The sequence below is a fragment of the Serinus canaria genome, chromosome 1 (genome assembly GCF_022539315.1).
Source record: "Serinus canaria isolate serCan28SL12 chromosome 1, serCan2020, whole genome shotgun sequence".
In the NCBI taxonomy this organism is placed as follows: domain Eukaryota; kingdom Metazoa; phylum Chordata; class Aves; order Passeriformes; family Fringillidae; genus Serinus; species Serinus canaria.
The window spans coordinates 26,637,059-26,664,813 of NC_066313.1; the positions used below are offsets into that span (position 1 = coordinate 26,637,059).

Consider the following 27,755-nt stretch of genomic DNA (forward strand, 5'->3'; position numbering starts at 1 on the left):
GGAAGGCACAAATTGAGGAAGAAGCTTCTGTAGGCTGGCAGCCTTTCCACTGCAGTCTGAAGACCATTCCAATAACCGCTGCAAATAAGTTTGAGCTTATGGAATTAGTGGTCACAGAGCTTTTGCCAGGCTGGTGCTGAGGGATGAAGAGATGACAAAAGAGTACAAGAGACTTTCTCTGATACTCTTACAGTTTCCAACATATTTTCAGTCAAGGATTTGCTATACCTGCTCAGTCTCCACTTGGATCTGTGCAAGCTTCCTGAATCCACAATACCTTTTGGCAAGTCACACAGGTCTGTCACCCTGCCACTGAAAATGTTGACTTCAGCTGTTTAAACAAAGAGTTTACCTTCACTTTCCTAAGGCCTAGGCCTAAAGAAAGTTCTTTCCATTCATTCCTGCCACTTCCAAACAAATGCTTTTGGAGCCAGAGTTGCTCTGTAGCAATATACATGAAGTCAGCAGATAACTCCCTGATTACTTAGCAGCCAAATTAACAACTAAGGCAGAATTGGTATGCAAATGCTAGCTCATCTAAAGAATTTTTCCCAAGTGTACAGTGGTGTGATGTTGGACTAGAAGCATGCCAGCTATGATTCACTGTAACTTCTCCTCTAAAGGAACTGGCAACAGTTACGGGAAACTAGAAGCTAGAATTTTAAAAACATTTAAATACCTGAATTATTTTTGCAAATCCTGCCTAAATTATAAACAAAAGGCCATTTGGGGATAAAATAATCATGAGTGTGGAATGAGACAAATCCCATTCTTATGACAAGTTTTGATGCAATTCAACTAACATTTGGATCATTCACACTTAACCACAGACAAGTGGGGGGCAATGGGGAAAGCCATGAGCAGGAAGACATATTAGCAGGGCCTCGTGGCATAATTTGAAAAATTTGGCTATGAGGAAAAATCTAAGCTGGAGAATACTGGAATTGTCACGTTAGATGTGTGAACCTGGGATGTGAAAGGATGCTAGAAGCCTGGGCAAAAAACCACAGGAGCAGAGGGTCAAGTTCATGGATGCAGGCTGGAACAGATGCCTGCAAGAAGTATGTCAGAAACGACTGAGGGGGCACAGAGGAGCTCAGGCCTGGAGCAGCAGCAGGACCTTGGCACCTGGGTAGAAATAGGCAGCAACGGTTGTAGAAAGCACTGGGAACTCAATTGTGTGGAAGTTGGCTTTATTCTGACTGCAATGCCACAAAACTACACTCCACAGGCTTAAGACACTGCTGTTCTCTAGCGGTGCTTTCCGGTGCGATTGAAGCGCTTGTACAAGTACCGGATCCTCTTGTTGAGTTTGTGATAGTCCTCTGCAAACATCCGATCGCCCACCATCCGCTTCTTGCGGATGCACCTCTGCAGCTCGTTCCCCCGCCAGCCTCGCAGCCAAGTGGGCCCCATGATGAGATTCTTCGGGTGGATCTGGAAGCCGCCTGAGAACAGGAGACCAGACACAGATGAAGACAGGCACTGGAGAAGGCTGTTTCCAGGGCGGCCGGTCCCAGTCCTCCTCGCCCTGCCGGTGCTGCGAGCAGAGGCGCTAGCCCGCAGGTGAGTCCAGCCTCCCCCCCTCCTGCCCCAGGGCCACAGCGCCGGGGAGCTGCGGGCGGGCTGTGTGTCTTACCCAGGATCCCCACGTTATCATACACCCCGAACAAGGCGCGCTTCTTCGTCCACCGATCTACCGGCTTGCGCTTGGGAGGCTCCTTGATGCGGATGGACCGGGAGAGCCCTGCCAGGGGCGAGGACAGCGGCACGGGGAGGCCGGGCCGCGCGGGCGCCCAGCGCGCCCCGCCGCAGTCGCTAAAGCCCCGCTCGGCGCAGGCCAGGGGAGTGCCACGGCCCAGCAGGGCCCGGCCCGCCGCTCGCAGCAGCAGCGTAGCGGCCGCCACCGCCATGGGGATGCCCCCCCGGTGCCCCGGGGAAGGGACGGGATGGGACGGGAAGAGCGGCGGTGCTGCCGGGCCGCCCCTTCCGCCGCGGAGCGCAGAGGCGCCGGTGACGTCGCGTCAACGGTCGGGAGGGCAGGGAAGCCGGCGATTGGGCGAGAGGCCGGCGCGCGGCGCAGCCGCCGGGCGCTGATAGGGCCGTGGCGGGAACGGGCGGGGTGAGTGCGGTCCGCGCGCGCTGTTTCGAGCGCTCGGGGCCGTGCGGGGCAGTGGCGGCCATGGTGGCGGCCCCGGAGTTCCACCTGCCCCTCGTTCCCGCCGATCTGCTGCGGGATGGCGGCCCCGGGCGCTACGTGGTGCGGGAGGTGTTGGCCGCCCGCGAGCTGCCGCCCGCACTCGCAGGTAAGCTGTCCCCACGCCCCCTTCCCTGTCGGGTCCGGTCCTGCCGCCGGCTCACGGGCATCCCCCCACCCGCCTCTCTCCGTGTTTTACCGCAGCTTTCCGGGCCGCCTTCCGTGCGCAGGGCGCGCTGGCCGTGCTGGAGCACTTCGACTGCGTGTACAGCGTGCTGCAGTGAGTAACGGGGCAGGAACGGTGCGGGAGGGCGGGCACTCGCCCCTCTGCCAGGCGCTCTTTGCTCGCCGCCCTTACGCCTTGTGTTTGTCCCGCAGCCACTTCAGAACCGTGGGCACTTCTGTCAAGGAGGACGCCCTGGAGCTGATGATGCGCGGTGGGTACCCGCTGTTTCCGGACTAACGGAGAGGTTGTTTTCCCCTGGCAGCTCAATGATGATATAAAGGCTAATGTGACTCGGCCAGCTGGGCTGCACCCTCAGCCCACTCCTGTCATACGGGTCTGTAATCTTGGTGGACGATGCTGAGTTGTGCATGTTCGCTGTAAGGGCAGACCGACAAAAAATCCTTGTGCCCACGTCCCTGGAAAATACATGTGTGGGATGTATCAGCTCAGAGCAAGTGTTTCTCTGAGCTGATGGAGGGCTGTGGGGATAGGACTAGACAGCGTGCCCAAGGTCTGGGTTGTAGGGGGCAGCCCATGTTACAGCTGGTGAGATGTGAGCACACATCTTTGGTAATCTGATGGCTGCTCTAAGCCTCCCAAAGAGAGGATGGCTGAGGGACCTGGCAAGGAGTGCTCATGACTTTCTGCTTCTCCTCAGTGGTGTCCCATCATTCCAATGAACTTCCCGCTATCTTGAGCGACTCTGGGCTGAGCCATGCAGACCGTGCTGCTCACCTCAATGCTCTTAAGATGAACTGCTATTTGCTGACTGGCCTGATGGATGCCTTTGAAATGGAAACCTGCAAGAGCAGTTGTTTGGAGGCAGATCCTGGTAGGAAGGTAGGTGAAGGGACTGAGGGAAAGGTGATAAAAGTCAGAAAAAAATTTTAACCTTGCTGAATTCTGTAGTATCTGTCAGATTTTATAGCTGAGTTTATATAAACATGATGCCAGCAAGAGCAGTGCATAATGTGAAGTACTGGTGTTTCTGTGAAACTGTGCATGGAAAACAGGAAAGGGACAATCGTCTAAAAATCATCAAAAGTCTAAATATCAGAAGGAACTTGGATGCCCAGACCTTTCTATTTCATTCTTGAGTTTCTGGCTGGAACTTAGTGTGCCAGTATTTTTTCAAGATTTCCTTTCTGTGATAGCAGTGGATGCAGGTATAAACCTTAAACCACACAAGGCACTGGTGCTGGCCTGAGCTGAGAGAGAAGAACTAGGGGGGGAAAAAGCCCCTGTGATCTCACACATCTCACTGTGTGTCTCTTAATGCTGTAGAATTTAACACACTTCTTGTATTTTGAAGGAAGCAGGGTGGTGATGGGATTTTGTCTGTTGTGAAGCTGCTGATGTATTTTACTGTGAAATCTCCTTTCTAGAACAGGAAGAACCATGCCAAGACCTCTGGATCCTTGTGGGAAGAGGAGAGGGAGCCGCTTTTACGGCTGCTTACACAGCTGCTGCAGCTGGATCTCCGTCAGCTTTGGCGTGGTTTAGCAGTGGAAGAAGAGTTTGTCAGGTATGAGTTGGAGCAGGTGTATTGGTGGAATGAGTGACTGGTTCTGAGGGATAAAAGGTTAAATGATAGATCTACCAATGAGATGGTATTGCAGCCCTCTGTGGGGTGCAGCTCATTGGGAAACTGAGGAAACAGCTCGAGGCAAAAGCAATGTGTATAGGAACCATTCCTCTCCTCACGTAGGCCAGAAAAAATTCAGATGCTTGCTAATTTTTCGAGTACACTGGAGAATCTCTGAAACAGAATTGTGTGGTGCGCTAGAATGATGAAGTTGTGATAGTGAGGCTTGCTGTCTGTCTTCTGTGGTTTAGCTTGATGACAGGGAGCTGCTACCGTATCCTGGAGAATCCAAGTATCGGCCTTCAGAGGTACCGGGTCACGCGCGAGGCTGTGACACATCTGCTTGCTGCAGCTCTGGTTCAATGTGACCACATGTTCAGTGAGTTCCTGCTCTTCTGCCTTCTTCCTGAAGCCATTCCCAGTTACTTTCCCTGACCTCTTTCTTCCTTCTCACGTGTTAAGGTGCCACTCTGAAGATCACACAGATGCTGCAGCACTTTGAACATGTAGCCCCAGTGTTTGCACAGGCTGTGAGCCTCTGGGCTAAAGAGTATGGTCTAAAAAGCCTGGTGGGAGAACTGCTAAGGTGAGAAAAATACTTGGAGGTTTGTCCTTTTATCCCTAGCAATTTGAGGCTATTCCTTGTATCCCCATTCTTCGTTTCATCTTTCTGTACAGGGAAATTGGACAGAAATGTCCCCAGGATTTGGCTCGTGAGGCTTCTGGAGTCAAGGGTTATGCTACTTTTATAAGTGAACTGGCTGAACAGATTCCAGCTCTGGTGCTCTCCAACATGAGTGTTCTCCTGCCTCACTTGGATGGGGAGGTACGTTTCTGCAAAGTCACCTGTCCAGAAAAGTCAGACGGTAAAGATGCTGCTATCCAGTTTTTCTGTCTGAAATAGAGCCTCTTTCACAGAGCTCAAGTATCCAAAACCTGCTCTATTGGAATAGATTCTGCCCTTACCTAAAATATGCAAAGGGAGCAGAAACCATGGCATCTCCTGTCTGGTTGTCACTATCAGATGTCAGAGAACAGGAGACTGCCTACTTCTCTGAGATCCCTGCTGTTTCCCTTGTTCTTCAGCACTTAATGAGCTTGTCACTGTGTTACCTTTTCTTTATCTGCTGTAAGTGTTTCCTGTGTCAATTCTTGGCTTCTGTGAATCTACCTGGATAGCAGGATTTGGGTTGGAAGGGACCTTAACACCTCTGCCATGGGCAGGGACACCCTCCACTAGACCAGGTTGCTCAAAGCACCATCCAGCCTGGCCTTGAACAGTTCTAGGATGGGGCATCCACAGCTTCTCTGGACAACCTGTTCAAGTGTCTCATCACACTCTCACTAAAGAATTTCTTCCTCATATCTAATCTAAACCTACCTTCACTTTGAGGCCATTCTCTCTTGCCCTATCACTGAATGCCCTGGTAAAAAGTCCCTCTCCAGCTCTCTCACAGCCCCCTTTAGGTACTTAAAGGTGCCTTCCCAGAGCCTTCTCTTCTGCAGGCTGAACAAGATCAACTCTCTGCCTGTCTTCATAGCAAAGGTTACTCTGTCTTGCATGCACAGCTATGTTCACCCAAACTTAATACAATATCCATACTGGAAAAAATCACTTAGAGCTGGAGCCTGGGATTTGGAAGGCCCAGATTCTGAGCATATTAAATCATGTCTTTTGGTCTGTTCCAAGTTCAACACCTCCTGTCTTGGCAGAGTTACATGATGAGAAATGCCATTCTGGCAGCCATGGCAGAAGTGCTGGTGCAGGTGCTGAATGGTAACCAGCTGGAGGAAGCTGCTCGTGGTACTCGGGGCAAGTTCCTGGACATGCTGCAGGCCCACGTGTGTGACGTCCATAGCTTTGTTCGCAGCCGCGTGCTGCAGCTCTTCACTCGCATCGTGCAGTGCAAGGCAAGTCTGTGCTGGGCAAATGGTGTTCCTCAGTCAGCTCTTCCATCTTGTGTGTTCTGTGGGAATTTCTGCCACCCAGCTTTTTGTTTGCAGAGATTGAAGTTTTAACAGAGAAAGGTGCTGTCCCCGTGTATTGTGGTGTCTGCAGTTTCTTCCAAGAGACCAAAGTTCCCAGGGGTGGGGGAAGTGGGGGGTGGATATTAGATGCTGTTCATTCTTACCAGGACAAACTAGAAAAAAAGAGCATAGCATATAGCCTCTTTTCACACACACTGGTATGGGAGAACATCACAATTACCAGATATACTAAGACTCAACTCAGCAGGATCCTGGATAACCTAAATCCTTGCTTTCAGTGGAGGCTGGACCAGAATATATCCAGAGGTCTTTTGAGCCCTAGATTTTTCCGTAAATCTATAATCTGTGCTTTTTAGTACATGAATATGTCTGCAGTAAACCTTTCCCGAGTCTCTGAGCCCTCTTGATAACTTTATCTGTGCTCTTGTTGCGTTCTAGGCACTGCCTTTGACTCGGTTTCAGTCTGTGGTGTCGCTGGCTGTTGGGCGGCTCAAAGACAAAACTGTCTTAGTGGTTAAGAATGCGATCCAGCTCCTGGCTGCGTTTTTGTCCAATAACCCCTTCTCCAGCAAGGTAATCCCGATTAATATGGTGGATGTGTTAGATGTCTCTTTGCAGGCTAAATATCTGCAGTGTGCTATAGCCAGGGCAGAAGCATTTCTGTGTCTTGTGGGAGGAACAGTGTGGCCTTTGATTCTGCAGGTGGCAGCTTTCTGGTCTTCCCAGGTTCAGATTTTGAGTTATTGGACTCATCCCTCTCTTGGTGAAATTCATAGCTATGCTGAAGGCCAGGAGGGATGTAATTGAGGTAAAAACGTGCAGCAGTTTTGAGTCCTCTGTGGGGTTTCTCTCCTTAGGATCAAAATTAGTTTTTTAGAATATTGTTCCTGGATCTGCAGCTCTTTGTGTTTAGCTGCACCTTCTCCTGAGTTTCTGAGCCTTAGACAGGCAACTTAGAGCAGTTCTCATTCTAGGATTGGGGCCAGAGTCTACTCTTCCAGTTTCCCAAAACAGGGTTATCCATGGGGATTGACAACTAAAGCAGGGAGTGGAAGAAAGAGGAGAATTCTGGCATTTCAGGAAAAATAGGATAACTAACATATTTCTTCTTCTCTTCCTGACATCTTCAGCTAAGCTGGATTCACTTGGATGAGCCACTGAAGAAAGAAGTGCAGAAACTGAAAGAAATGAGGGATCGTAGCAGACCCACAGCAGGTAATTTCCTTTCTTCTTCTTTCTATGACAGTCCAGAATGTACTTTTCCTCATATTAAATTTGGTCCCAGGTTGTGCCAGGCTTTTGTCTCAGATCTTACCTGTGTGAGATGGTGAGACCAGATAACTGGGATTAAACTCACAACAGTTTTCCTTATGGTGGTGTTATAAAAGGACCATATTAATATCCATGTCTAAATTAACTGTCCTTAGAGCTGTATATCCTATTTTCAGGGTAAGAACGGGAAATGTCTATGAACACCCTCCTAGGTTTCTCTTTTCTACCACTCAGGGACTGCTTGAGTCATGATTTTGATCAGATGTTACTTAAACTTGATTTGTGGGCAGTACCAAAGTCCAAGGCTAAACAAATGATGGTTCTCTTACCTGTCTTCTTTTTTTCTCCCTTCAGTGGTTTATTTGTTTTAGTCAGAGTTCTTGTCTTATTCTCACTGCAGTCTGGGTGGGATCAGCAATGGGAGCAGTGCCTGCCTGGCAGGTGGTAGGGGAAATTCCTAAGTGCCAGATGAGTTTTTCCTTCCCATTAATGGTGTCACCTGAGTCTGTGTTCTTCAACTCTTCTGGTTTTTAAGTAGCTCCAGTGATCACCCCAGAGGAAGAGTGGGAAGCGATGCTGCCAGAAGTTAGGGCTGCCACACAGCAGCTCTTTCAACCACTGCAGGAAGAGGAAGAGGAACTTCCACTGCTGGAAGTTGAAGAAACTGTGGAGAGGACAGTGGAGCAAATCACTGGGCTGTTGAAGAAGCTGAATTACAAGTAAGAAGGCTCTACAGTTTGACTGTGTTTATCCCAAGGGGTGATATCCAATAACATTACTCTGTAGGAAGAGATTGATGTGGGCAACCAGTACAAGATGCTGATAGGAGCTGCTATCCCAGGTGTTCAGGGCAAAGTTGGATGGTTTCCCTTATGTTGTGCTCTGATGTGTTGCTGACACTCTCTTGGGCAATGTCATTGTCCAGGAATGCAGCCCGCCTTACGCAGAAGGCCCTGTGTCGCTTCCAGGGAAAGGAACCTTTCGTTGCCCCTGGGGAGGAAAACGAGGAGGCAACAATCCTGGGTGTTCTGAAGAGACTTTACATAGGTAACTGTATCACTCTTTGTTCCCCAAGTCCAAGATAATGCCAGAGCCAGTCTAAAACCCTCTGGAATGCTCTCTCCCTCCTTTTGACCTATGGGGCTCAGTCTGTGTGTACCTGATGGCTCCCAGAGCTGCAGCATCTCTGCATTGTTTGTTCACTGTTTGTTCAAGTACCTTGAACCAGCATTTTAGCTGGATCATATTGATCTTGATTTTTGGTTGGAACAGTTCCATGGTGCCAGCAGAAGTGCATTTCTGGTGTGTTAACTCACATAATGTCTGAAGGGAGTGGAGCCAGTGTTGCTACTCACACCCTTCTGCCCTGTCTGAATTTGTCAGGAGTTCTGCTTCCTGAAGAGGTGGTGGCACATAATGCTTACCCCTAGCAGCCTTGACCAAGTATCTAGTTCAAGCAGAGTCTTGTTTATCTGGGGCCTGAGCCTCTGGGTGTATTTTCAAGACTTCACATGCTTTGTTTGGTGTTTGTTTCAGCATAAGGTTCCAACCACATTGAGCATATTTCTGTTGGAAGTCTATTGTCTAAAAATCTTAACTTTGTGAACTCTCCACACTTGCACAAACTGCTATGGAGTAGTAGTGTTTGCTTTCTCTTGGTTCCACTTTAGGGCCCTCATCTATCTTTGGGGAATTACCAAGTTCAGATTAACCCCATCAGCATTTTAATGGCGTTTACCCCAACTAGACCATGCCTTTCTACACTCTTTTACCAAGCTGGCAGTTCTCTGGAGCTTCACACTGTAGTACTGGAACTTGCTCCACATCATGCTGAGATTTTGTAGCTAGGTCTGACTGCAGAATTTGGATTTTTGTATCCTGGCTGTTGGAAGCTGTCACTGTGGGATGGAGAGAGGAGGGTTAAAATGCTCTGAGCTGTGCCTGTTTCTCTTGTATCTTCAGTACTGCTCACAAACAAGTGTGCTGTGTAGGTTCATGCCCAGGTGAGAACAGTGAGAATCCTGCACATGACAACAGCAGTGACAAGATTGAAGAAGTTGTACAGGAAGAGCAGCCTCAAACAGAGCTGGTCAAACAGGAGATGTTGGTGCACTACCTGCAAGATGCTTACAACTTCTCAGTGAAAATCACAGAAGCTCTGAACCTGATCAGCAAGATGATGTATGAAAATTCTGTCTCAGGTGTGTGAAATAACCTTTTTCCCCATTCACTGTTTCTAGATCTTTCCTTGCTTGACAGAAAAGGGAGTGGTAGAGCTTTAGGAGAAGGAGAAAAGATTGAAGGAGCTGCTCTTCATTGAGCAGATGTCATAGACTTCCAGGGTGTTGGAAAAGCCAGCACCACGTAAATGAGTGTTGTGAAGGGGTTGAATAGAGCATGAATAGGCTTTTTAGGAATCCATTTTTTTTAAATAGTAAGGCTGAAAAAGATTTTTTTCTTAATATGTTTAAAGTTTGTTTTTAAAAACATATTAAATAAAATGTATTTGAACTTTCTGAAATGAAAAAAAAAAACAAACTAGCCAGGTGACCAAAGTGAGTTCATTTGTGGAAGCTACCCTGCCTCCTGTGGGGAGGGAGGGATGTTCATCATCTCAGCTGAGGTTCTCCCACAGTAAGCCTGGCCAGTGACGCTGGGTTTGGTTATGTGCTCAGTGCCCTGACACAGCTTCAGCTGGCCACAAGAGGGGAACTAAGCAGCTGGTCTCATCTAACTCACCTTTCCTCAGACTTTATTCTCTAGTTAAACATGAGCCTGATCAACAGGTTCTGTGGCCTGGTCCTCTTCAGTGCTGTAGAGAAAGGTGGTAATCAGAAAGCCTTTGAGTTAATTCAGCTGTTCATATTTAATATTACAGCTACTGTATTCACTTAGACTTTTTTTGTAGCATTTATCAGAAATTGGCATTTCTAAGGGATGAGGGGCACAAGTCCCACTCCCATCCTCTCCAGCACATCCACTTGCACACATCTTGGGTATGGATGGTGTGGGCACTGCAGTGTCCCATACCTCATGCAAACACTTCTGAGGCGTCATCTCTGTTGAGGGTTCATGTTACCTGTGATAAGCATGTGGGCCTCCCCAGCAAGGTTTGGTGTTGTTAGCTGTTGGCACACACAAAAATGAACTCCTGGGTTCAGTATCTTTACTGTCCATTGAAGTTCAAGGTCAAGAAATTGCCCTGCCTGGTACTTAAACACCTGGGGTTTGATTGGGGGGATATTTTTTTTAATGGATGCACAAATTTTAATAACTTTTCATCTCCCTGTTGTTCTGTGCTGTAGTATAAGGGAGGAAAATTTAGTGTCTGAATAGCAGAGGTGCTTTTAGACATTTTTTCCATTTGGAGAGAGTATCCTGCTGGGTTAGGAAGAGACTGGTGTGTGCCAAGGGATGTGTGTGCTCAGAGCCTTTCTTAATTAAAGATTTAATATTTGAAGTTTTAATTTTTTTCTGTTGCAAATTTTTGTATTCTGGTGTGACTGGGGACAGGGAAAGCATACCAGCTCACCTGTTAGATATTCTGATTTGTAAGGGCTTATACTGGTAAAAGTTCTTACTTGACCAGAGGTTAGACTATGAACTTTGTTGCAGCACAACCCCTCTGATCACTGCTGTGGATGTCTTGTGATGCACTCTAACTTAATGGGTTTTGGTGGGTTTTTTGTCTTATGAGAAGACTGGGCAGTCTATTTCAGGAGTAGTCAAGCTGGTACCAAACAGAGTATTCCTTACCCCATTTGTACATCAAATAGCTTAGTTCCTCTGGTTATAGCATTGCACTGGGGCTTACATTCAGCTCTCTGCTGTGACTATGAGATCTTTTTTCCCAAAGCTACTGTTTCCCAGAAGAGAATTTTGTTCTTTCTCAAAGATAGTTTCTGTGCTCTTTCCCTAACCATATCACACTGGATTTAGCTGTGATATTGTTAATTTGTGTCTCTTTTCTGGAACATCTACATCTTTCTACTAGTGATCCCATTCTGACTCAAGCCCTCTGCAGACAGTAGCAGTGATTCCTAGATGCTTGTAAAGCTTGCTGTGAGACCAGTACTCCTATTAATTTGTTTTAATGGCCTCTTTAATGGGAACTGGGGAGGAAATGCACTATCACAACTGTTCTCTCTGCAGTGGTGCAGGAAGCCATTGAGTTCTTCGTGACAGTCTCACAGTTTGGCATGCCCCAGGCACTGCTTGGAGTCCGCAGGATGCTGCCCCTCATATGGTCAAAGGAGCCTGGAATTAAGGAGGCTGTGCTGAATGCCTACAGACAGCTCTATCTGAGCCCCAGCAAGGATTCTGAGAGGTATGGATCTCCCTAATAATTTTTTTTTTTTTTTTAATTTCCCTTCCCCCATTCCTTTTCTGCTGTTGGGAATGGGGTATGGACAGAAAGAGAACTGAGAGTTGCCATGTTTCATGCTGAGCTGAAATGTAAGGTTATTATCTGAGTATCCCAGTCTTCCTGCAGGACCTACTGCTGAGCTTCTGTTCTTGGTTTGTCATAGAGCTCACGTGTAGGAAATTCATGCAGCAAAACTCTGTGAGACCTTGTGAAGCAGATGCTGAGAATTACTTGAAGTTAAACTGTTGTCAGGCACTAATATTTATTCTCAGTAATTTCACTTTCATAAAAGCATTGCCTAAATTGTCTGGGTAGGGTACCTATCTGATAGGGAGCAAGAAGAGTTAATTATGAATGTTTCTCTTGCCAGCAGGGTTCTTGATTGGCAAAAGTGAATTTCAGCCCCTTAAGAGTCGCCTGTTGATATGGAGTCATCCCATGTCCAGGAGTCTTACATACTTCACTCTCTGGGCAAAGTTGTTGGCCAGTGTCAGTAGTCCCATTTTGAGTTTCTTAAAACTGTAGTTGTTCATCCTGCTGGTATAATAAGAGAAACAGTGTGGTCTTAAGTTGAAACTATGTTTCTGTTACCAAACCTCAGGGTTTTTAGCTGACAAGTCATACATGCTGTGGCCTTGGTCATGTATAGGCATTCATCTTCTGATGTACACGACACATTCCCCATTTCTTTGTCCTTCACACTACATATAAAGCTCATTCTTATTTGGGTGCTTTCACATGTATTTCTGTTTGTATTTCAGTCAGACCAATCTTAAATCTTTTTCTAACAATTTCTATGTGCCTTAGATGTTAGGGATGTTAAGATGGGAGGATGTTAAAGGGTCTTTATTGCTTTTCCTTCTTGAGGATTTGGTGGTGGGAGCTGGCTACCATTTGCAAGTTTGCTTCTTCCATACTAGAGAAGAGCTGTGTTTCCTCTCTGCTGTGGCACTTGCCCTTTTTTAGTTCAAGCTTACCCACTTGTAAATCCTGTTGGATAGTTGTGCAATAAGTGTGATCCCTGGTGAGATGCACCATAACTCACCCTCATTTGTACCTTCAAGGCAATAAAGAGCACCTGCTGCTTCTTGTATCTTCCTGATAATATTGCCTGGAAACAGCACTTCTACAGTTGGTCCTCCATCCTCATTTGTTCATAGAGATTTTCAGTTTCTAGGGAATTGTACTTTGACTTGTGGTTGAGAAGAAACTAGGAAGTGGCTGCTTAGTGCCTCTGATTAGATCTCTAAGCACCAGAAGGAGCACTAGTGCACAAGGCAATGGACTTATAAGCCCACATCATGGTCATTGGCACTTGGGTGACTTTGAGAACTCTCATTTGTTGTGGGAGTTTTCCTGATCCTGTGGATCATCTCTGTTATCCAACAGATGTTTTCAGCCGTTTCAATAGGGCAGCAATTGTGACAGTTGCTTTTTCTTTACCTTTTAATATTTTCTTGTTATTTTTCTGCTTTTGAAGGGCCAAGGCACAGGCCCTGGTGCACTCTCTCTCTCTCATCATGGTGGATGCATCACTGGGAACCATACAGTGCTTGGAGGAGATAGTGAGTATTTGCCTTGCCTGGGTTTGGGTTGTGTATCTGTTTTATTCAAACAGTAGTCATTGCAGATTACATCTTTACTTTGAAGTTCATTCTCCTTTGCCTCTCTCTAATTTTTTAATTGCATTCCTTTTGCAGATCTCGGAGTTCATGCAGAAAGATGAAATCAAGCCTGCTGTGACCCAGCTGCTTTGGGAGCGATTCACGGAAAAATCTCCATGCTCGTCGCTTGAGCGCCACGCCACTGTGATGCTGCTGGGGATGATGGCACGGTGAGCCTGGGGCCAGGTCAAAGCCTGTGAGTGGAAGGGTGTACAGGGAGTCAATTTTTATTGAAGAGCTGTGGGTGCTGCATCAGCTGACTCTTTGGCTCTAGCTTCAAAAATAGTAACCCTATCATGGGGTAATGAAGCCTGGAACTAAACATAGTTTAGTATAGTGCTGGATCCCACCAACATGGCCTCTGAATGATTATGATGAGATTATTTTCCTTGTGGGAATGCCCATCCTTTCCCAGAGTTTACAGTGTCACAACTCTGCAGCTTTGTCTGTGTTTGGATAAGAACAGCAAGAAGCTGCTGAGTAGAGATGTCTGGAGCCTTTAGCATGAAGAAAAATGAATCTGTTTCACTTTCTGGTGGCAAAAAAATGTATCTGCACTAGAAGGTTTTCACTTCCTCAGTTTCCCAGCCCAGTAATGGGAATGGCATTCAACTTACTTGCTGCTCTTGCCATCCTTACTTCAGTCCTTCATTAGTCAGAAATAGGCCTGCATAATGATGATCCTAAAGTTCTTTCACAGACAGAAAGGGGAACGGGTGGGTGTGGATTTGGGATTGGCTTTTTTTGGATAAATGTTGGTTTGGTTTGGTTTGGTTTGGTTTGGTTTGGTTTGGTTTGGTTTGGTTTGGTTTGGTTTGGTTTGGTTTGGTTTGGTTTGGTTTGTTTGCCACAGTAGAGGAAGGAATGGTATATGTCACAAGTCTTGAGCTCCTCTACTCTTTCCTACTTTGCAATGTTTTTGTTTTTCTTACCCCTGTAAGTTTTGGTCCTTTCTGATAGGAAAGAAGAGTCAAGAATCTTCTTTCTTTACAAAGAGGCTGTTATTCACTTTGGAGAAACTCATCTCCTAGTGAGAGTGGATTTCACTGGCTTCTGTGGAATACTGCTTGCTGCTCCCCCAGCTGTATCTTGAGTCGTTTGGATGGGTTTTATTTTTTCCCCTCTTATGCAAACCACTCCCGCAAGGCACAGGGAGTATTTCTCTTGGTTGTCCATACTTCTGTAAATTTTCAGCAGCACCTCATGTGATGTCCCCATCCCTTCCATTCCACAGAGGAAATCCAGAGATCATAGGTAGCAACCTGGACATCTTGGCGACAGTGGGGCTGTCTGAGAAGGCATGTGAAAACTACAGGCTGCCTCAAGAAGTATGCAATGTTATTTTTAAGCTTGCTGGTAACCCTAAGGTAAGGCTATGGGTTTGTTCTTGAGGTCATTCAGAAACAAAGGAAGGGGGGAAATTGTTTGTTTGTATGGAAGAAAAGAGAGAGGTAATTAAATTTTTACAGATTTTGAAGTTAAGTAGGTTGAGCATTCAGCAGCACTGTCTGGAAAGCTTAACACACCAGTGAACATGTAATAAAAGAATTTTCATTAGGCAACAGGCTGAATTCAATTAGTAAAGAGTTCAGTGCACAAGAAAATATGTTTTCCTTTCAATTCTATTCTTCAGACTCCCGGTTATAAACTGATTTGTGTTTTCTCAACCATGAAGCCCTTTCCTCTCTACTGATGTTTTCTGGTGGTGTGATTCTTTTGCCCTCCCTATTAATTGATATTCAGGAGTTGTCAACTGTACAGCAGAATAAAAAACATGAAAGGCTTTCAAACCTGTCCATGTTGTACTTAGAACAACACGATAGTTGATGGCTTCTTTTCCTGGGAAACAATTTATACTTCTTTTTTTAATACACTTGGATAAAAAAAATCTGGTTTTTTGACTCAGTTATTTGGGGTATTTTGGTTCAGGAGTTCTGTCACAAAAGGAGTCCTCCTTTACAGAGCAGCATCATTCTGTGACAGCCCCTTCTACTGGGGATGATGCTGCATGAGCTTCATGAGTTAATGTGTATCACAACATTCTTAAATGTTCTAAAGATGGTTGTAATTCAATTTTTCGTTGACTTAAGTCTGCAGTTAAGCTTGTATGTGAAAAGGGACTAAACTGAAAATATTTGGCTGACTGGCAGGAGCTCTTCTCCCCCACTCATCCTCCCAAACAGAAATTCAGTATAGAGGATAGGATTGTGGTGAATCAGCAGTTCTTGTTTCAAGCTACAGAAAGCTGGTAAATCCTCAAGTAAAGTCTGTTTTGTTCAAGTATAAATTCATCAGGCAGACACAGGTGTGCTGGGACACCTCAGGTATTGTCATACTTGGTTTACTAGTTCTGTAGGTTATCTTATTCCCAACCTAAAAAGTGATGTGACTGATACAGAATATATGCAACAACCTAAGTGTGAGGTAGTCTTGGATCCAGACCTCTCCTGTGTTATTTCAACTGATGCTATTTTGCTTTTAAACAAACTAGCCTAGTACCCCAAGGCTAGTTGACTTACTGTTGATGACTCTAAGATGCTCCAGAGTTTCCCTCTTTATTCATTGCAGAGAGTGAGTAAATAATATCAGATTTTAAATGAATCCTTTTGACATTTCAAAAGAGTTATTTTGATTTAAGGTGAGATGGTGGAACTGTCTGGGTTGGCCTGGGATCATCATTTGGTCAAGCTTTAAATCCTCCCAGTGTAGTCACCATGCTGTCACAAGTGACAGTAATGTCCCTGCTGCATGTTTAGGTGCAGAGCAGTACTGGATGTCCCTGGCATGGGTTTGATTAACACTGTGCACACAGGAAGGTTAAGTACTGGGAAGGGCATGGGGGGATCTCATGAGCTGCTCCCACTGGACTAACTCACCTTTGTCTCTGCAGCCAGCACTGGAGAACTGTGCCCCTTTTCGACTGCCACAGAACCACATGCTCTTTGGTTGCTTGAGTGAGACTGTGAGTAAAGGTGAGCCCAGGTCAGCAGGAGGTTTGGAAGAGACGGGGTTGGGCTGCGAGGCTGCCTGTGTTATCATCGGTATGTGTGGATACATTGCTCCCTCTTCTCATAGGCTTTGCCCAGCCAAGCAGTCACTGGATCCCCTTCATGGAGGCAGCTGTAACACTCATCTACCAGCTGGCAGAAGGGGCAGAGGAGATCTGTGCTGACATCCTGCATGTGTGCAGTCAGCAAGCTCTAGAGAAGCTGCAGGAGGCTGATGAGCAGAAAGCTGGTGAGGAAAAAAGCTGATGAAGGAAATCTGTACCGATGGTTACCAGTGCTGCTTTGGGTGGCCTTGAGAAACTGCAGGAGAACAGAGTTGAGGGGTTGGTGGAAGTGTTGGCATGGGAGGGCACAAGTGCTGTGAAGGAGTCTGTGGAGTGTGGAGATGGGTTATACGGTGAGACTTGGCACTAACTAACAGGCAAGAGGTCTCAATCAACACTGAACTGGGGCCATTTTTCTCTTTTAGATGCAGGGGGTTCTCCACGCAGAGTCTCTGATGGTTCTGGCAGTCTGTCCACATTCCTGCTGCTGCACCTGGTGGCCCTTGTGGGACAGGTGGCACTGCAGCAGGTAGCATATTTGGAAGTGTCGGTGAGTGCAGAGCTACGCAGACGCCGCCTCCTCAAAGAGGAGAAGACCAAGAAGCAATCTGACACCAGCACAAAGAAGCAGAGACCCCAGGTGAGAGCCAAGGGGGTTTTTCCTATGGGCAGCTCTTCTAGTCCCAGCTACAGCAAACTTCTGGAGAATGCAATCCTGAGGCTGCATGAGGTACAGGGCAATGTGTGCTTCAGGAATAGAAACGGACACGTATTGGTCAGGATTGACAGGGAGAGCTGAGGTCCTTGAATGACCCTATTCACTAAAACTCCCACATTGGTTCTTGAGTTTTGAAGAGGCAGCGGGAAGGGAGTGAAGGGTGATGTCCTGGCCATGGTTATCGTCCTGCTTCAGGAAAACATTACCCTTTCAGTCATCACCTTCTTTCTTACCAGTGCAATCTTTTGCATCTGATGCAGTAGGGGTGAAGAAATATCCATTTGTGCCCTGAGTTCTGGAAAAAGGCTTCCTAGAACCCCAGTCCAGGAGATTTGAGAGTCCTATCCTCTCTTAGGTAGTAATGATGAAGGTTTAACAGTAGTCTTTCTACTGTGATTTGAATGCTACAAATGCCCTGTTTGGTTCAGTCTATCTTGGACACTTTCCAGAGTGTAATGAAGCTGACTTTCCTGGGTAAGAATAGAGAAAAACACTGTGTCTATCTAGGTATCCAGTCTCTATTAGATGCTTATACTATTAAGTCTACAGAGAACTTTGTAGTTCATTTCCTCATCCACCTGCTTACAGTGTCACTACCATTTTCCACACAGGAGGAGGTTATTATGAGATTTTCAGAAAAGTAGCAGTTGGATACAGATTTGGTCCCCATTGCAATGCCCATGTCTCCTTTCTTCCCTTGTATTGCTTTTTATTTGCTATAAGGTTTCCCATAATCTTGCTCACAAAACAAGCAATTCAAAGGCTGCTTTGAATTTTTCTTGCTTTTTGTATGTATTGAATTTTGAATGTCCCTTAAGTTATGCAGAACTCACACACTGATGCTGGATGTCTCCTAGGTCTGTTTTACTTAGTAGTGTGAGTAGTTTAAGCTTTCTTTACATTCTGGGCTCCTCATTACAAGAGAGACACGGTGCTCCTGGAGCAGGTCCAGTGGAGGGCAATAAAGATGGTTAAGGTACTGGAGTATCTCTTAGAAGGAAAAGTTGAGGGAGCTCATCCTCTTATAAGCCTCAAGACTGAGAGGGGACCACATCAATGTCTGTAACTATTTGAAGAGGGGGGTGCCAAGAGGATGAAGCCAGGCTGTTTTTGGTGGTGCCAAGCACTAAAACATGAGGCAATGGGCAAAAATTGATGCACAGGAAGTTCCACTTGGATTTCTTTACTGTGGGGGTGGCCAAGCACTAGAACAGGTTGCCCAGAGAGGCTGTGGAGTCTCCCTCATTTGAGATACTCAAGAACTATCTGGACGCAATCCTGCGCAATGTGTTCTAGGAAGACCCTGCTGGAAGAGATGATCCACTGTAGTCCCTTCCATTCTATGTGATCCTGGGAATCACATAGAATGGAAGGGACCACAGTGGATCCTGGGATTGGTGTTCTGTAGCATGTGGACTGGCAAATCCTAGACTACCCTTCACAGCTTCATTCAGTTCTTGGGGGAAAGTGCGTTATTATACTCTGTGTCAGTCTGTTCTCCACTCTAGTTGTGCAGCTGGTAACGTGCATATACCTCATACCAGTGAGAAGAGAACTCTGTGAAGAAAGAGGTTATTGTTGCCTGACATCTTTCTTACAGTCTCCTCTCTGCACAGAGCACAGGGAACAAGACCACTATGGAGGAGGAGCTGGGCCTTGTGGGAGCCACAGCTGATGACACTGAGGCTGAGCTCATCCGCAGTATTTGTGAGACAGAACTTCTAGATGGTGAGTGTGGCTGCCACCGAGCAATATTGGCTGTCTGCCTGTGTGAAAGAGCAGGTACAGCAGGTAACAGGTCCTGAGGGAGGAAGGCTGTTTGCTCTGGAAAGGAAGCACTGTCATTTTCCGTGGTGTCAGTTTCCATGTAGACTGTCTGTTTCTTGGCTCTGCCTTTCTGGAGGTGGTTGTTCAGTGGTGAAAGTGAGTCAACCAGTTACTGTAGTTTGCAGCAGCTCTGAGATAAATGGAGTAATTGTTCTTAAAGTGCTCTCATGCTCACTGTCTTTATCCCCACTCTCTAGGGAAACACCTGCTCTCTGCCTTTGTTCCACTGGTGCTGAAGATCTGCAACAACCCTGGACTCTACAATGACTCGGCGCTGTCAGCTGCTGCAGCCCTCACTCTTGGCAAACTCTGTATGATCAGGTACTGCTGAGCCATGCCAGAGTGCTTTTCCCAGCCTTCCTAGTACTAAAGCACAAACAAATGTGCAATTCCTTTCCCAAGGAAAGAACAAACACAGTGTTCATAGTTCACCTTTTTTTTAACTGTTTTTTTTTTCCTCTGCTCTCTGAGAGATGGAATTTTGCTATCTATCCCTTCTTTCCTGTACCCTGTCTTGTTAGCTCTGAGTTCTGTGACTCCCACTTACGTCTGCTGTTCACAATGATGGAGAAGTCCACCCTGCCTGATGTGAGATCCAACCTCATTATTGCAGCAGGAGATCTAGCTATCCGCTTCCCCAACCTGCTGGAGCCTTGGACATCACATCTCTATGCCAGGTAATGCTACGCTCATTGCTGGGAGAGGACATGTGAGGAAAACCCTGTGGAAGGGTGACACTGGGCTTCCAAGAGAGCAAATTTAAAGATGGTGGTGCAGGGAGACAAGAGCTTTGGGCTGTCACAAGTACCAGTAACTCAGAGGCACTCCCTTGCTGCTTCCTGCAGTAACTGTTTGCTCCTGTCAGGTTGCGGGACCCCTGCCCGAGTGTGAGGCAGACGGCCGGGCTGGTGATGACTTACCTTATCCTCAAAGACATGGTAAAGGTGAAGGGCCAAGTGAGTGAAATGGCAACTCTGCTCATAGACCCAGAGGAGGCAATCGTGGGAGTGGCTCAGAACTTCTTTGGTGAACTGGCCAACAAGGCAAGTGGATGCTCAGGGACCTTATTTCACAAGAGCAGGCAAGGGCTGTTGGAGGGTGGATCAATTACATGAGCCCTGGAGAAGGTGTGTTGGTGGTGTAGAGCCATTGGTCTTTCTCTCTGTGGACTTAATAAGGGCAGTTAAAAGAAATTTTGCAATACAAGTTTTGTTTCATCCTTGCTTGATGTTGCTGAATTTGACCTCATCTATTCACACTGGAAGGCAGGCTCCAAACCACTGCCTTTTCCCTTTGCTTGCTTGTATATGCCCAGCACAGGGTTAGGAGCAGTTTTCTGTAGCTCGCCTTGAGGCCTTACAGAGAGTTCCCTGACCTTATGGCTCAGGCAGTGCACCTTCTCTGAAACCTTTCTGAGTTGTACTTGGCTGTGGGACACTGAGATACTTAAATTGTAGCAGTTTCTGCCCAGGCAGGTGAGAACAGGAGCAGTGTTACCCCCACTGTTCATTCCATGTGCAGCCTCACGTGGGCCCTTCAGAGTCTGAGATTTACTGCCCGAGAGGCTGCAGCGACACTGGGGCTTTTCTGTCTTGGCTTGCTTTGTTAAAGCAGAGCTGGCCACCTGACTGCACCGATTTCCTACCTCTGCAGCGTGTACGACTATGCTATGCATAAAGCTATGTAAAAGCAGTAGGAAAGAGAATATGGATTGGATGTTTTCAGACAAGAAAATGTGAAGCAGTTCCATGAAATGAAGAGCTGTTTCCGTCATCAGGAAGCTTTTTTTGTTGGGTTGCGTCAAGGTTGGAAGGCAAAGAAACTGCATCCAAATCTGGCAAAGAGCAGAGCTGGGGTGCAGTGTTTAGCTTGTTGGTTGGCTGGGATTTTTCCACCCCCAGCCAAATAGTCCTGGGTAGGTTTGTCTGCGTAAGCTTGTTTCAAAAAGCTGATGCTTTCAGTCAGTAGATGTGGGGTGGAGAAAAAGGAGGTCATTTTAAGTGGGCAGCTTATTTGGCTTGACTCAAATTATCCTTTAGAATTCTGTATCTCATGTAGAAACTTGTGTTCTGCACAGGGTAATGCTGTCTACAACCTGCTTCCAGACATCATCAGTCATCTCTCGGATCCTAACAGCGGCATAGAGGAGGAATCCTTCCACACCATTATGAGGTATTCTGAGGTTAAATAAATCTCCTATTGCCAGGACTATGTTTATGCGAAGGGGGTGCCATATCAAGGGAAGAAAAACTACATTGACGTGTACAAAATTCTTTTTCAGTTGTTCTCTTTGATCTGACTTTTTCAGTCTGTACTGGAAATGGAGTCATGCTGAGGGGAATTGATTTTAAAGCCACACAGTTGGGAGTGAGGAAGATATTCCACAAAGAGTAACCACCAACTCAAAATTACTTTCCCTCTGGAAAAGGAAAATAGTTGGTTTTACGCATGGGAATGTGGATATGCGACATTAGGAAAACACAACAGGTTTTAAAGACTGCTGCCTTTGTCATTTTGGTGGCTACTGGAGTTTTGTAAGCAGTTTTACTAAAGCTATAGTTACAGTAACAGGTTTGGGTCTGGGTTGGCTTTCTGGTGATTTATTTTGTGTGGGGTTTTTTCTTGTTTGGTTTCAGTTTTTTTTCAAGAAAGCCTGACTCTGGAGTATAGAGATCTTGGAATATTTCAATCTGAGGTTATTGGTTGCTCATAGACAGCACTAATAATGTCTTTATTGGTACAGTACAGACATTTCCCTCTCATTTCTGAAACTTAAACACATGAGGGTTTTTCTGAGTCATTTGAATCCCTATGGATTATAGAGGGGCATGTTAGACAAAAGTATTGCTGTTGCTGAAGAGAAGAACAGTAAAATCTCCTGTGATTTTTCAAGTAGTCTTTCTGTCTATGAGAATCCAGGGCATTTACGAATAGGGATGGGATTTTGGATAGGTAGGAATTGCAAGACACAGAAAAGGTCTATTAGTGAGGGTGTAATTGAAACTAAAATTAATTTATGGTGGCAAAAGTAGATGGATGTCTTTGCTCCAGCTTTAATTAAGAAGGGTAATGTGAAATACTGGGAATTATAGCTTGTGGCTCCACATAGAACTGAAGGTTAATGCCTGAAGTGAAACAAACCATTACAGGTAGACAAGAGGGAGCATGTAAAAAAGATCCAAATAATTTTGGAATTTTCAATACTGTTTTTAATTAATATCAAACTGAAGGTGTTACCACAGACATAGAGCATAATTATAGCAATTGCACTGAAGTGTAATTGGTGGGGTTAAGACAGGTGTAAGATGGACTTTTTACTACCAGCAACATACATGGAGAGAACTGGAGGTGTCTGGCAAATATGAGAAGAGGCAATATTGATTTAACAATGTAGACAGGTATCAAACTAGCATCAGGATAATTAATTTTAAAGACTTGATCATCAGTTAACACACCAGATATCCTTTATATAGGAAAAGAAGGGAATTAGTAGTTAAAGATTAATTGATGCTGGAAAAAATGCAAAGGGAGGACTCTTGAGAATGCTGTCTCTGTTATTTATCTGAGAAAAGCAGCTTGGTGTGGTGGTTGTAGACATAACAAATACTAAACAAGGAAGTGCTTTAGAACAACTATATCAAGGCCAATGGCAACCTGACTGAGTTGAAGTTACCAGAAATGTTGGTACAAGAAATGGGGAGAGCAGCAGGACCTTCTTAATAAATAGAAGTTATTCAGTGATTTCTAAGAGGACATAGTGCAAAATGCACCAGCACTTAACTGTGCTAAAGTCCAGGTGTCTCTATTCCTCCAGAAGCTAATGGATTAAGTTAGCATTTAAGTTCTGTTAGACTTTGTTCCCCTTTTAGTGCAAAGTACTGCTCACTTTTGCATTGATCCAAAATACAACAACACGCTTTCAGCAAACTAATAGCGAAAAAGTCACAAGCATGGTTTTGAGGAGGGAAAACTCTGCATGCCACAGTGATCCCCTCAAGGTTTGCTTGTCAGACAAACTAGTTTGTCAGTGCAACTTGTGAAGTGAGGACATTGTCTGGAGGTGCTGCAATCTCTTAAAACTGGATGGAAGGAGCAGATAAGAAGTTTTATCAGCATTGCTGCCTTTTCAGCACCCCTCCTACCTCAAATGGGATTCCTCTGTGGGCTCTAATCTTTTGTGCTTTTTTCCCCCTTGCAGACATCTGTTCTCATATATTACAAAAGACAAACAAACAGAGAGCTTGGTGGAGAAACTTTGTCAGAGATTCCGGACTGCCAGGTGGGTTGTAATCTTAATTTTCCTGACAAGTGTTTCTGCTTCTCAGGATTTTTCAGAAGATATGAGCTTGTATGTGGTGGTTGTAAAAGGTTCCCATTATATTCTTCACATGACAAATTCAACATAAGTTGGTTTAGGTCCCCCCCTTTTTTTTTTAAACTATCTTCTCCTAAAAATACATGAATACTTGTAAATTAGGGTTTTTGGTTTTATTATGCAGTGATTCCCCTCTTCCTTCCTATTTAAGGAAAAAGTTTTGTGACAGTCTAGATTTGCATTATAGCTGAGCAAGGAGACATCCCAGATGTGGATTTTACATACCTTTGTGATCCTTCTCCATGGGCTGTTCCCTTGCAGCTCAGCTAGGAAATCAGTGTGTTCAGCTGAGAAGTTGAGATCTTTCCAGCAGTCCTGTCTGGGGTGATCTCAACAATCAAGCTGATATAGGCCTGTCCTTGTTCTGTGTGCATGGGCTGCGCCCATGTCTATGCCTGGGACTCTGTTCTGGTTTTTTATTATTATTATTTTACCTAAGGGCTTGTGCCACCATACACTTTGGCTTTTGCTCTGCTCCATCTCCAAGATGTGCATACCTTGCTTGTGCATTGCTGGTTACAGAGTATAGAGTGCAGGACCCATGCTGTGAATCTGGGATATCATTTTGCTTTCTGGGTTTTGGGGCTTTTTTGCTGCTTTTCTCCTGCTCCCCAGGCTGTAACTTCACTGTCCCAGGCATACACTTTTTGTTTCCTTCCAAGAAGAATAATAATAGAAATTTATCTCCTTCCATTCCAGTGAGATATCTTCATTTTAACTTCCACTAGCTTTGGTGTACCCTGCTTTCCTCCATTCCTGTGGTTTTCCTTCTCCATTGTTGTGGCTTTGCCCTTGAGATTTAAGCTGTCTGCTTATCTTGGCCATTTGTGCACAGTGCCTGAGCATGTGACCTGCTCAGCTCCCTCAGGGAGTTGCATATTTCCCAAAATATTTGGATTTTGTTTCCTGAGCATGAGTGGAGGGAGAGTGGTCCTTCTCTCCAAAGTTGCCTCCCAGGAGCAGTGGTGAGCTCTTCGCACCACATTTGTAATTAACTGTCTGTGTGTATGTTGTGTCTCTCCTTTAGTAGAATGTCCTGATGTTTCTGTACCACGAAGGTGATCAGCTTGGTGCACCTAGTGGTACTGCTAGAGCAAGACTCTCACTCCAGGCTAAAACAGGAGCTTACAGAGAAGATTTGCAACCAACTCCTCAGCACTTCTGGAGTTCTAAACATAGGAACTTGCCAGGTGTCATTCAGACTGTACAGGTGGAAACACCTGGATGCTGCAGCTTTGTTCTCCATCTGGGTTTGAGCAGAGCATCCTGAGACAGCATGTGCTGGACAGATTTGAGGCCTCACTTAGTATATATCAAAAATAGGGGCTTTGGCCTTGCTTTTTCCCTTCCCATTCCATCACAGTGATCAACATTAGGGATGTTAGTTTGTGCTTTTGTTTTTTCTTTCCCTTTGGTTTTATTCCAGACTTTTGCTGGAATTTGAATGTTATCATTCTCTGATACAGCATTTGTTATTTGTTGGCTTTATAATTTAATGAATATGACCTTCTTTATGTAACTAACCAGGAAACGGAGAGAGAACATCAAATACAACTTCTGCTTGAGATCATCTCAAACATGCAAAAATGAACAGGCAGGGGGATTTGTTATGTGGTTGAAATAAGGCCCTTCAAGAGGAGTCCTGACCTCGCTGAGTCTTTTCCTCCTGATCAGCAGTAATTTCTGACACTTTTCAAACAAGTGACTGTGTTCTTTAGCAGTGGGGCCTTCATGTTTTTCTAACAGGCACTAAGTCAGTGTCATGGAATACAGTGGTGGTTATCTGTGGTATGGCACAGCACCCTGTCACTGACCTGTAACAGAACAACCTGAATCTCACGTTCTCCAGGGCAGAAGCACATGCAGGAAATGCTGGTAGTTCTGGGTGAGATGTGCTCAAGCTCACACACCCCTTTTTGTAGGAGCTAACGGTGATCTTTTTCTTTCCCAGTACTGAGCGTCAGTATCAGGATCTGTCCCACTGCCTTGCTCTGCTTCCAGTCTCGGAACGGGGCCTTCACAAGCTGCAGGACAACTACGACTGCTTTGCAGACAAGCTCCAACATCCAGCTGTCTACAATTGTTTCCAAACTGTGCTGGCTCGATTCCACAGAGCAGGCGTCAAACCTGAGACTAAAGTAAGGGTGTGGGACAAGGATCCAGGCCATAAAAACAATTCCTTTTTACATACAGGGACTGGAAAGCCTTGCAGTTTTTCATTTTAAGCAGACTATTCCTCACCCCTAACAATTTATCAATTTATTTAACTTGATGGTAATTCTGCTGTAAATGTAATACTTCTCTCCCCTCACCTTCTCTTTTTTTTTGTCCCTGCACTGCTGTTTTACATCTCCATCAGGCTCTAGTTGAAGAGCTGGAGCAGAAGCTGTCTGCCTCCCATAACCGAGGACTGGATTCCGCAGAGACATGCCAGGATGGTAGTCAGACTCCAATGCCAGCGCCAGCCAAGCAGAAACCAATAGGAAGTATGTTCCTTTTTGTGAGATTCCAGCCTTCCCCTGATCCTGCAGTCCAGCAGAAACACTTAAGGACCTCTCCTCATCCTTACAGACAGAAGTTTGCTGCCTTTCTCTATTTTATTTTCCCTTTTTCTTGACAGGTTCACGCCGCCAGCCCCTAAGCCCAGCCAACTCAGATAATGCTTTTGTCACACCCCCATCCCGCATCCTCCGAAATCATAAGCGTGCCCAAAAGCGACCTCCACGCAAAAGAGCCATTGTTACCTTCTCCAGCGATGAGGAGAACAACTCTGAGGATGGTAAGGCACTGCACACGTGTGCTCTAAGGGGGGAAGGACTACAGATTTGGCCCAACGGGGATGTCTCTTTGGTCATGGGCTTCAGACCACTCTGGAGGTTGCCTGTAGATTTCTCTGCTCAAGGCAGTGGAGTGCTGATTATTGACACGTTTTACTCTCTTTAGAGCTATTGGCAGAATTAAGAGAGGAAGAAACCCCCACCAAAACAACTCCCATCACCAGATCTTCAGCCCGACGGCGGCGCTGAAGGAACCATCTGCCACTGCCTTCAACTAAAAATAAAACTCCCTTTATGCAACCATCGCCTTCTCTTGTCTGAACTACCCCAGAATACAACAGTGCTTTAAATGAGGACAAAATGGAAGTTAACACCAGGCTAAAGCAATTCCAACCCTTTCTGCTCATATCTCCTCCAAAAAAGGCAGTGATGATGAACATAGTTGTTACTTGGACTGATTTTGCCCTGACTTTGCAGATGAGAATAAGCTGCTCTTATTAATTTTTTTTTTAATCTTTGGAAGAAAGTCTTTCTAAGAAGAACCAAACTACCCACAGAGTACAAAATCCTCATTCCTTTCTTATTTTGTATGTGTTTTATACTACACTATTCAGCTTTTATCACAGGACCAATGCAGTGGTGCTGGGTTTGGGTCCTTTTATATTTCATACTTTTTGAAGCTCTTATCCTGTAAATCCAAGTCAAGGGCTTTGAGGTGAAGGCACCTGCATCTTTTTCTTGTGCATATCTCATCAAGGAAGTGTTCAGAGAGTGGGATGTGAGGAGAAAGAGAGAGAAAGGCTAACTTAGACTAGAGCACTTGAATAAACAATAGGTAAAGTCCATAGGAAAAAATACATCTTTCAAAAGCTAAAAAACCAAAACAAATTCAACACTAAAACTTTAGAAGTAACTTGTAATAATGTTAATTTTATAAGTTACTAAGTATACTGATACCCTTGATTGTCTTACTGCTTTCTGGAATGTTTGCTATAATCCAATTCTGTTTCAAGTAAAATTGGCACTTGGGTTTTTTCATTTCATGAATGCCACATCAGTTTTCAAGTCAGTCCTGGCACTCCTTAAACTGCCCTGTCAACATGAAGTGGCCTAAATTAGATTCTGTGTTAATCACATAAATAACCTTTAACCTTCTGTCTAGAGGCAAGCTGGCATTTGTCCCAGAGCTCTTACTACAGAATTATTTCCTCTTACCTTGTCAGCTGTCTAGAAAGCAGACTAGTCACTAGCTGGGCAGGAATGGGAAGGGTGCTCCTCCTCTCCACTGCTTCCTGCAGCTCTGCAGTCTCTGTCTCTGAGGCTCTACCACCTTCCCACAGTTGTGCTCGTGGGTTCCCCCAGCAAGCAGAGCATGCTGCTCAGTTCCCTTCTGCTCTGGCTGCAGAACTATCTGCTGTAGCTTATTTTGATCCCTATTTAAAAAAACAGTCATTAGGAAGTGCATAGCTTTGCACTAACCTGAGCTTACCTGAATGGACATAATCATGTTAAATGCTTCCAGAAACAAGTAAAGTGGGGAATAATGGGGTAACAGGTGTATTTATAAACACCCCACTTGAGTCCTATGACTCAGTGAAAATACTTGCCCACTTGCCACCAGACTAAAATAGCAAATACCAAATAGATATGCTCCAACTCCAGAGCATGCCAGTAGCCTCAGGACAATCACATGAAATACAAAGATCA

General features: G+C 45.4%; 2 protein-coding genes and 1 non-coding gene across 5 annotated transcripts; 2 read left to right on the top strand and 1 right to left on the bottom strand.

Moving 5' to 3' along the window:
- Positions 1 to 1,176: 1,176 nt before the first annotated feature.
- Positions 1,177 to 2,017, bottom strand: MRPL51 (mitochondrial ribosomal protein L51). Its single transcript, XM_009085534.3, has 2 exons — positions 1,640 to 2,017; positions 1,177 to 1,448 (listed from the first exon to the last, which is right to left on the bottom strand). Exons 1-2 carry the CDS (start codon positions 1,911 to 1,913, stop codon positions 1,252 to 1,254), a joined length of 471 nt encoding a protein of 156 aa, XP_009083782.2. The 5' UTR covers positions 1,914 to 2,017; the 3' UTR covers positions 1,177 to 1,251.
- NCAPD2 (non-SMC condensin I complex subunit D2) lies at positions 1,488 to 26,349 on the top strand. Of its 3 annotated transcripts, none has more exons than XM_050970325.1 (31): positions 1,488 to 1,566; positions 2,402 to 2,477; positions 2,576 to 2,634; positions 3,082 to 3,263; positions 3,809 to 3,948; positions 4,260 to 4,387; positions 4,471 to 4,594; positions 4,687 to 4,834; positions 5,722 to 5,919; positions 6,436 to 6,570; positions 7,128 to 7,212; positions 7,805 to 7,988; positions 8,195 to 8,316; positions 9,261 to 9,470; positions 11,422 to 11,596; positions 13,116 to 13,200; positions 13,336 to 13,469; positions 14,534 to 14,666; positions 16,190 to 16,271; positions 16,375 to 16,536; positions 16,777 to 16,991; positions 18,686 to 18,797; positions 19,094 to 19,217; positions 19,418 to 19,573; positions 19,762 to 19,939; positions 20,974 to 21,068; positions 23,095 to 23,175; positions 25,223 to 25,409; positions 25,631 to 25,757; positions 25,892 to 26,050; positions 26,215 to 26,349. In XM_050970325.1, exons 3-31 carry the CDS (start codon positions 2,625 to 2,627, stop codon positions 26,295 to 26,297), a joined length of 3,954 nt encoding a protein of 1,317 aa, XP_050826282.1. In that variant the 5' UTR covers positions 1,488 to 1,566; positions 2,402 to 2,477; positions 2,576 to 2,624; the 3' UTR covers positions 26,298 to 26,349. The 3 variants fall into 3 exon arrangements, with proteins under 3 accessions (XP_050826282.1, XP_018763773.2, XP_009083780.3); XM_018908228.3 differs by lacking the exon at positions 1,488 to 1,566 and adding an exon at positions 2,122 to 2,306; XM_009085532.4 differs by lacking the exon at positions 1,488 to 1,566 and adding an exon at positions 2,122 to 2,306 and having other exon boundaries at positions 7,808 to 7,988.
- On the top strand, positions 2,685 to 3,007 carry LOC115484898 (small nucleolar RNA U85). Its single transcript, XR_003945632.1, has one exon. It is a non-coding gene; the product is annotated as a small nucleolar RNA U85 (small nucleolar RNA).
- Positions 26,350 to 27,755: the final 1,406 nt, after the last annotated feature.

What these genes read in the sequence shown, in the direction of transcription:
- MRPL51 (XM_009085534.3), bottom strand. Translation starts at nt 1,913, where the DNA reads ATGGCGGTGGCGGCCGCTACGCTGCTGCTGCGAGCGGCGGGCCGGGCC. An exon ending in TGATAACGTGGGGATCCTGG is followed by an intron (nt 1,449 to 1,639) that starts GTAAGACACACA and finishes TCCTGTTCTCAG; the next exon opens with GCGGCTTCCAGATCCACCCG.
- NCAPD2 (XM_018908228.3), top strand. Translation starts at nt 2,183, where the DNA reads ATGGTGGCGGCCCCGGAGTTCCACCTGCCCCTCGTTCCCGCCGATCTG. An exon ending in CTCGCATCGTGCAGTGCAAG is followed by an intron (nt 5,920 to 6,435) that starts GCAAGTCTGTGC and finishes GTTGCGTTCTAG; the next exon opens with GCACTGCCTTTGACTCGGTT. An exon ending in CAAGCAGAAACCAATAGGAA is followed by an intron (nt 25,758 to 25,891) that starts GTATGTTCCTTT and finishes TTTTCTTGACAG; the next exon opens with GTTCACGCCGCCAGCCCCTA.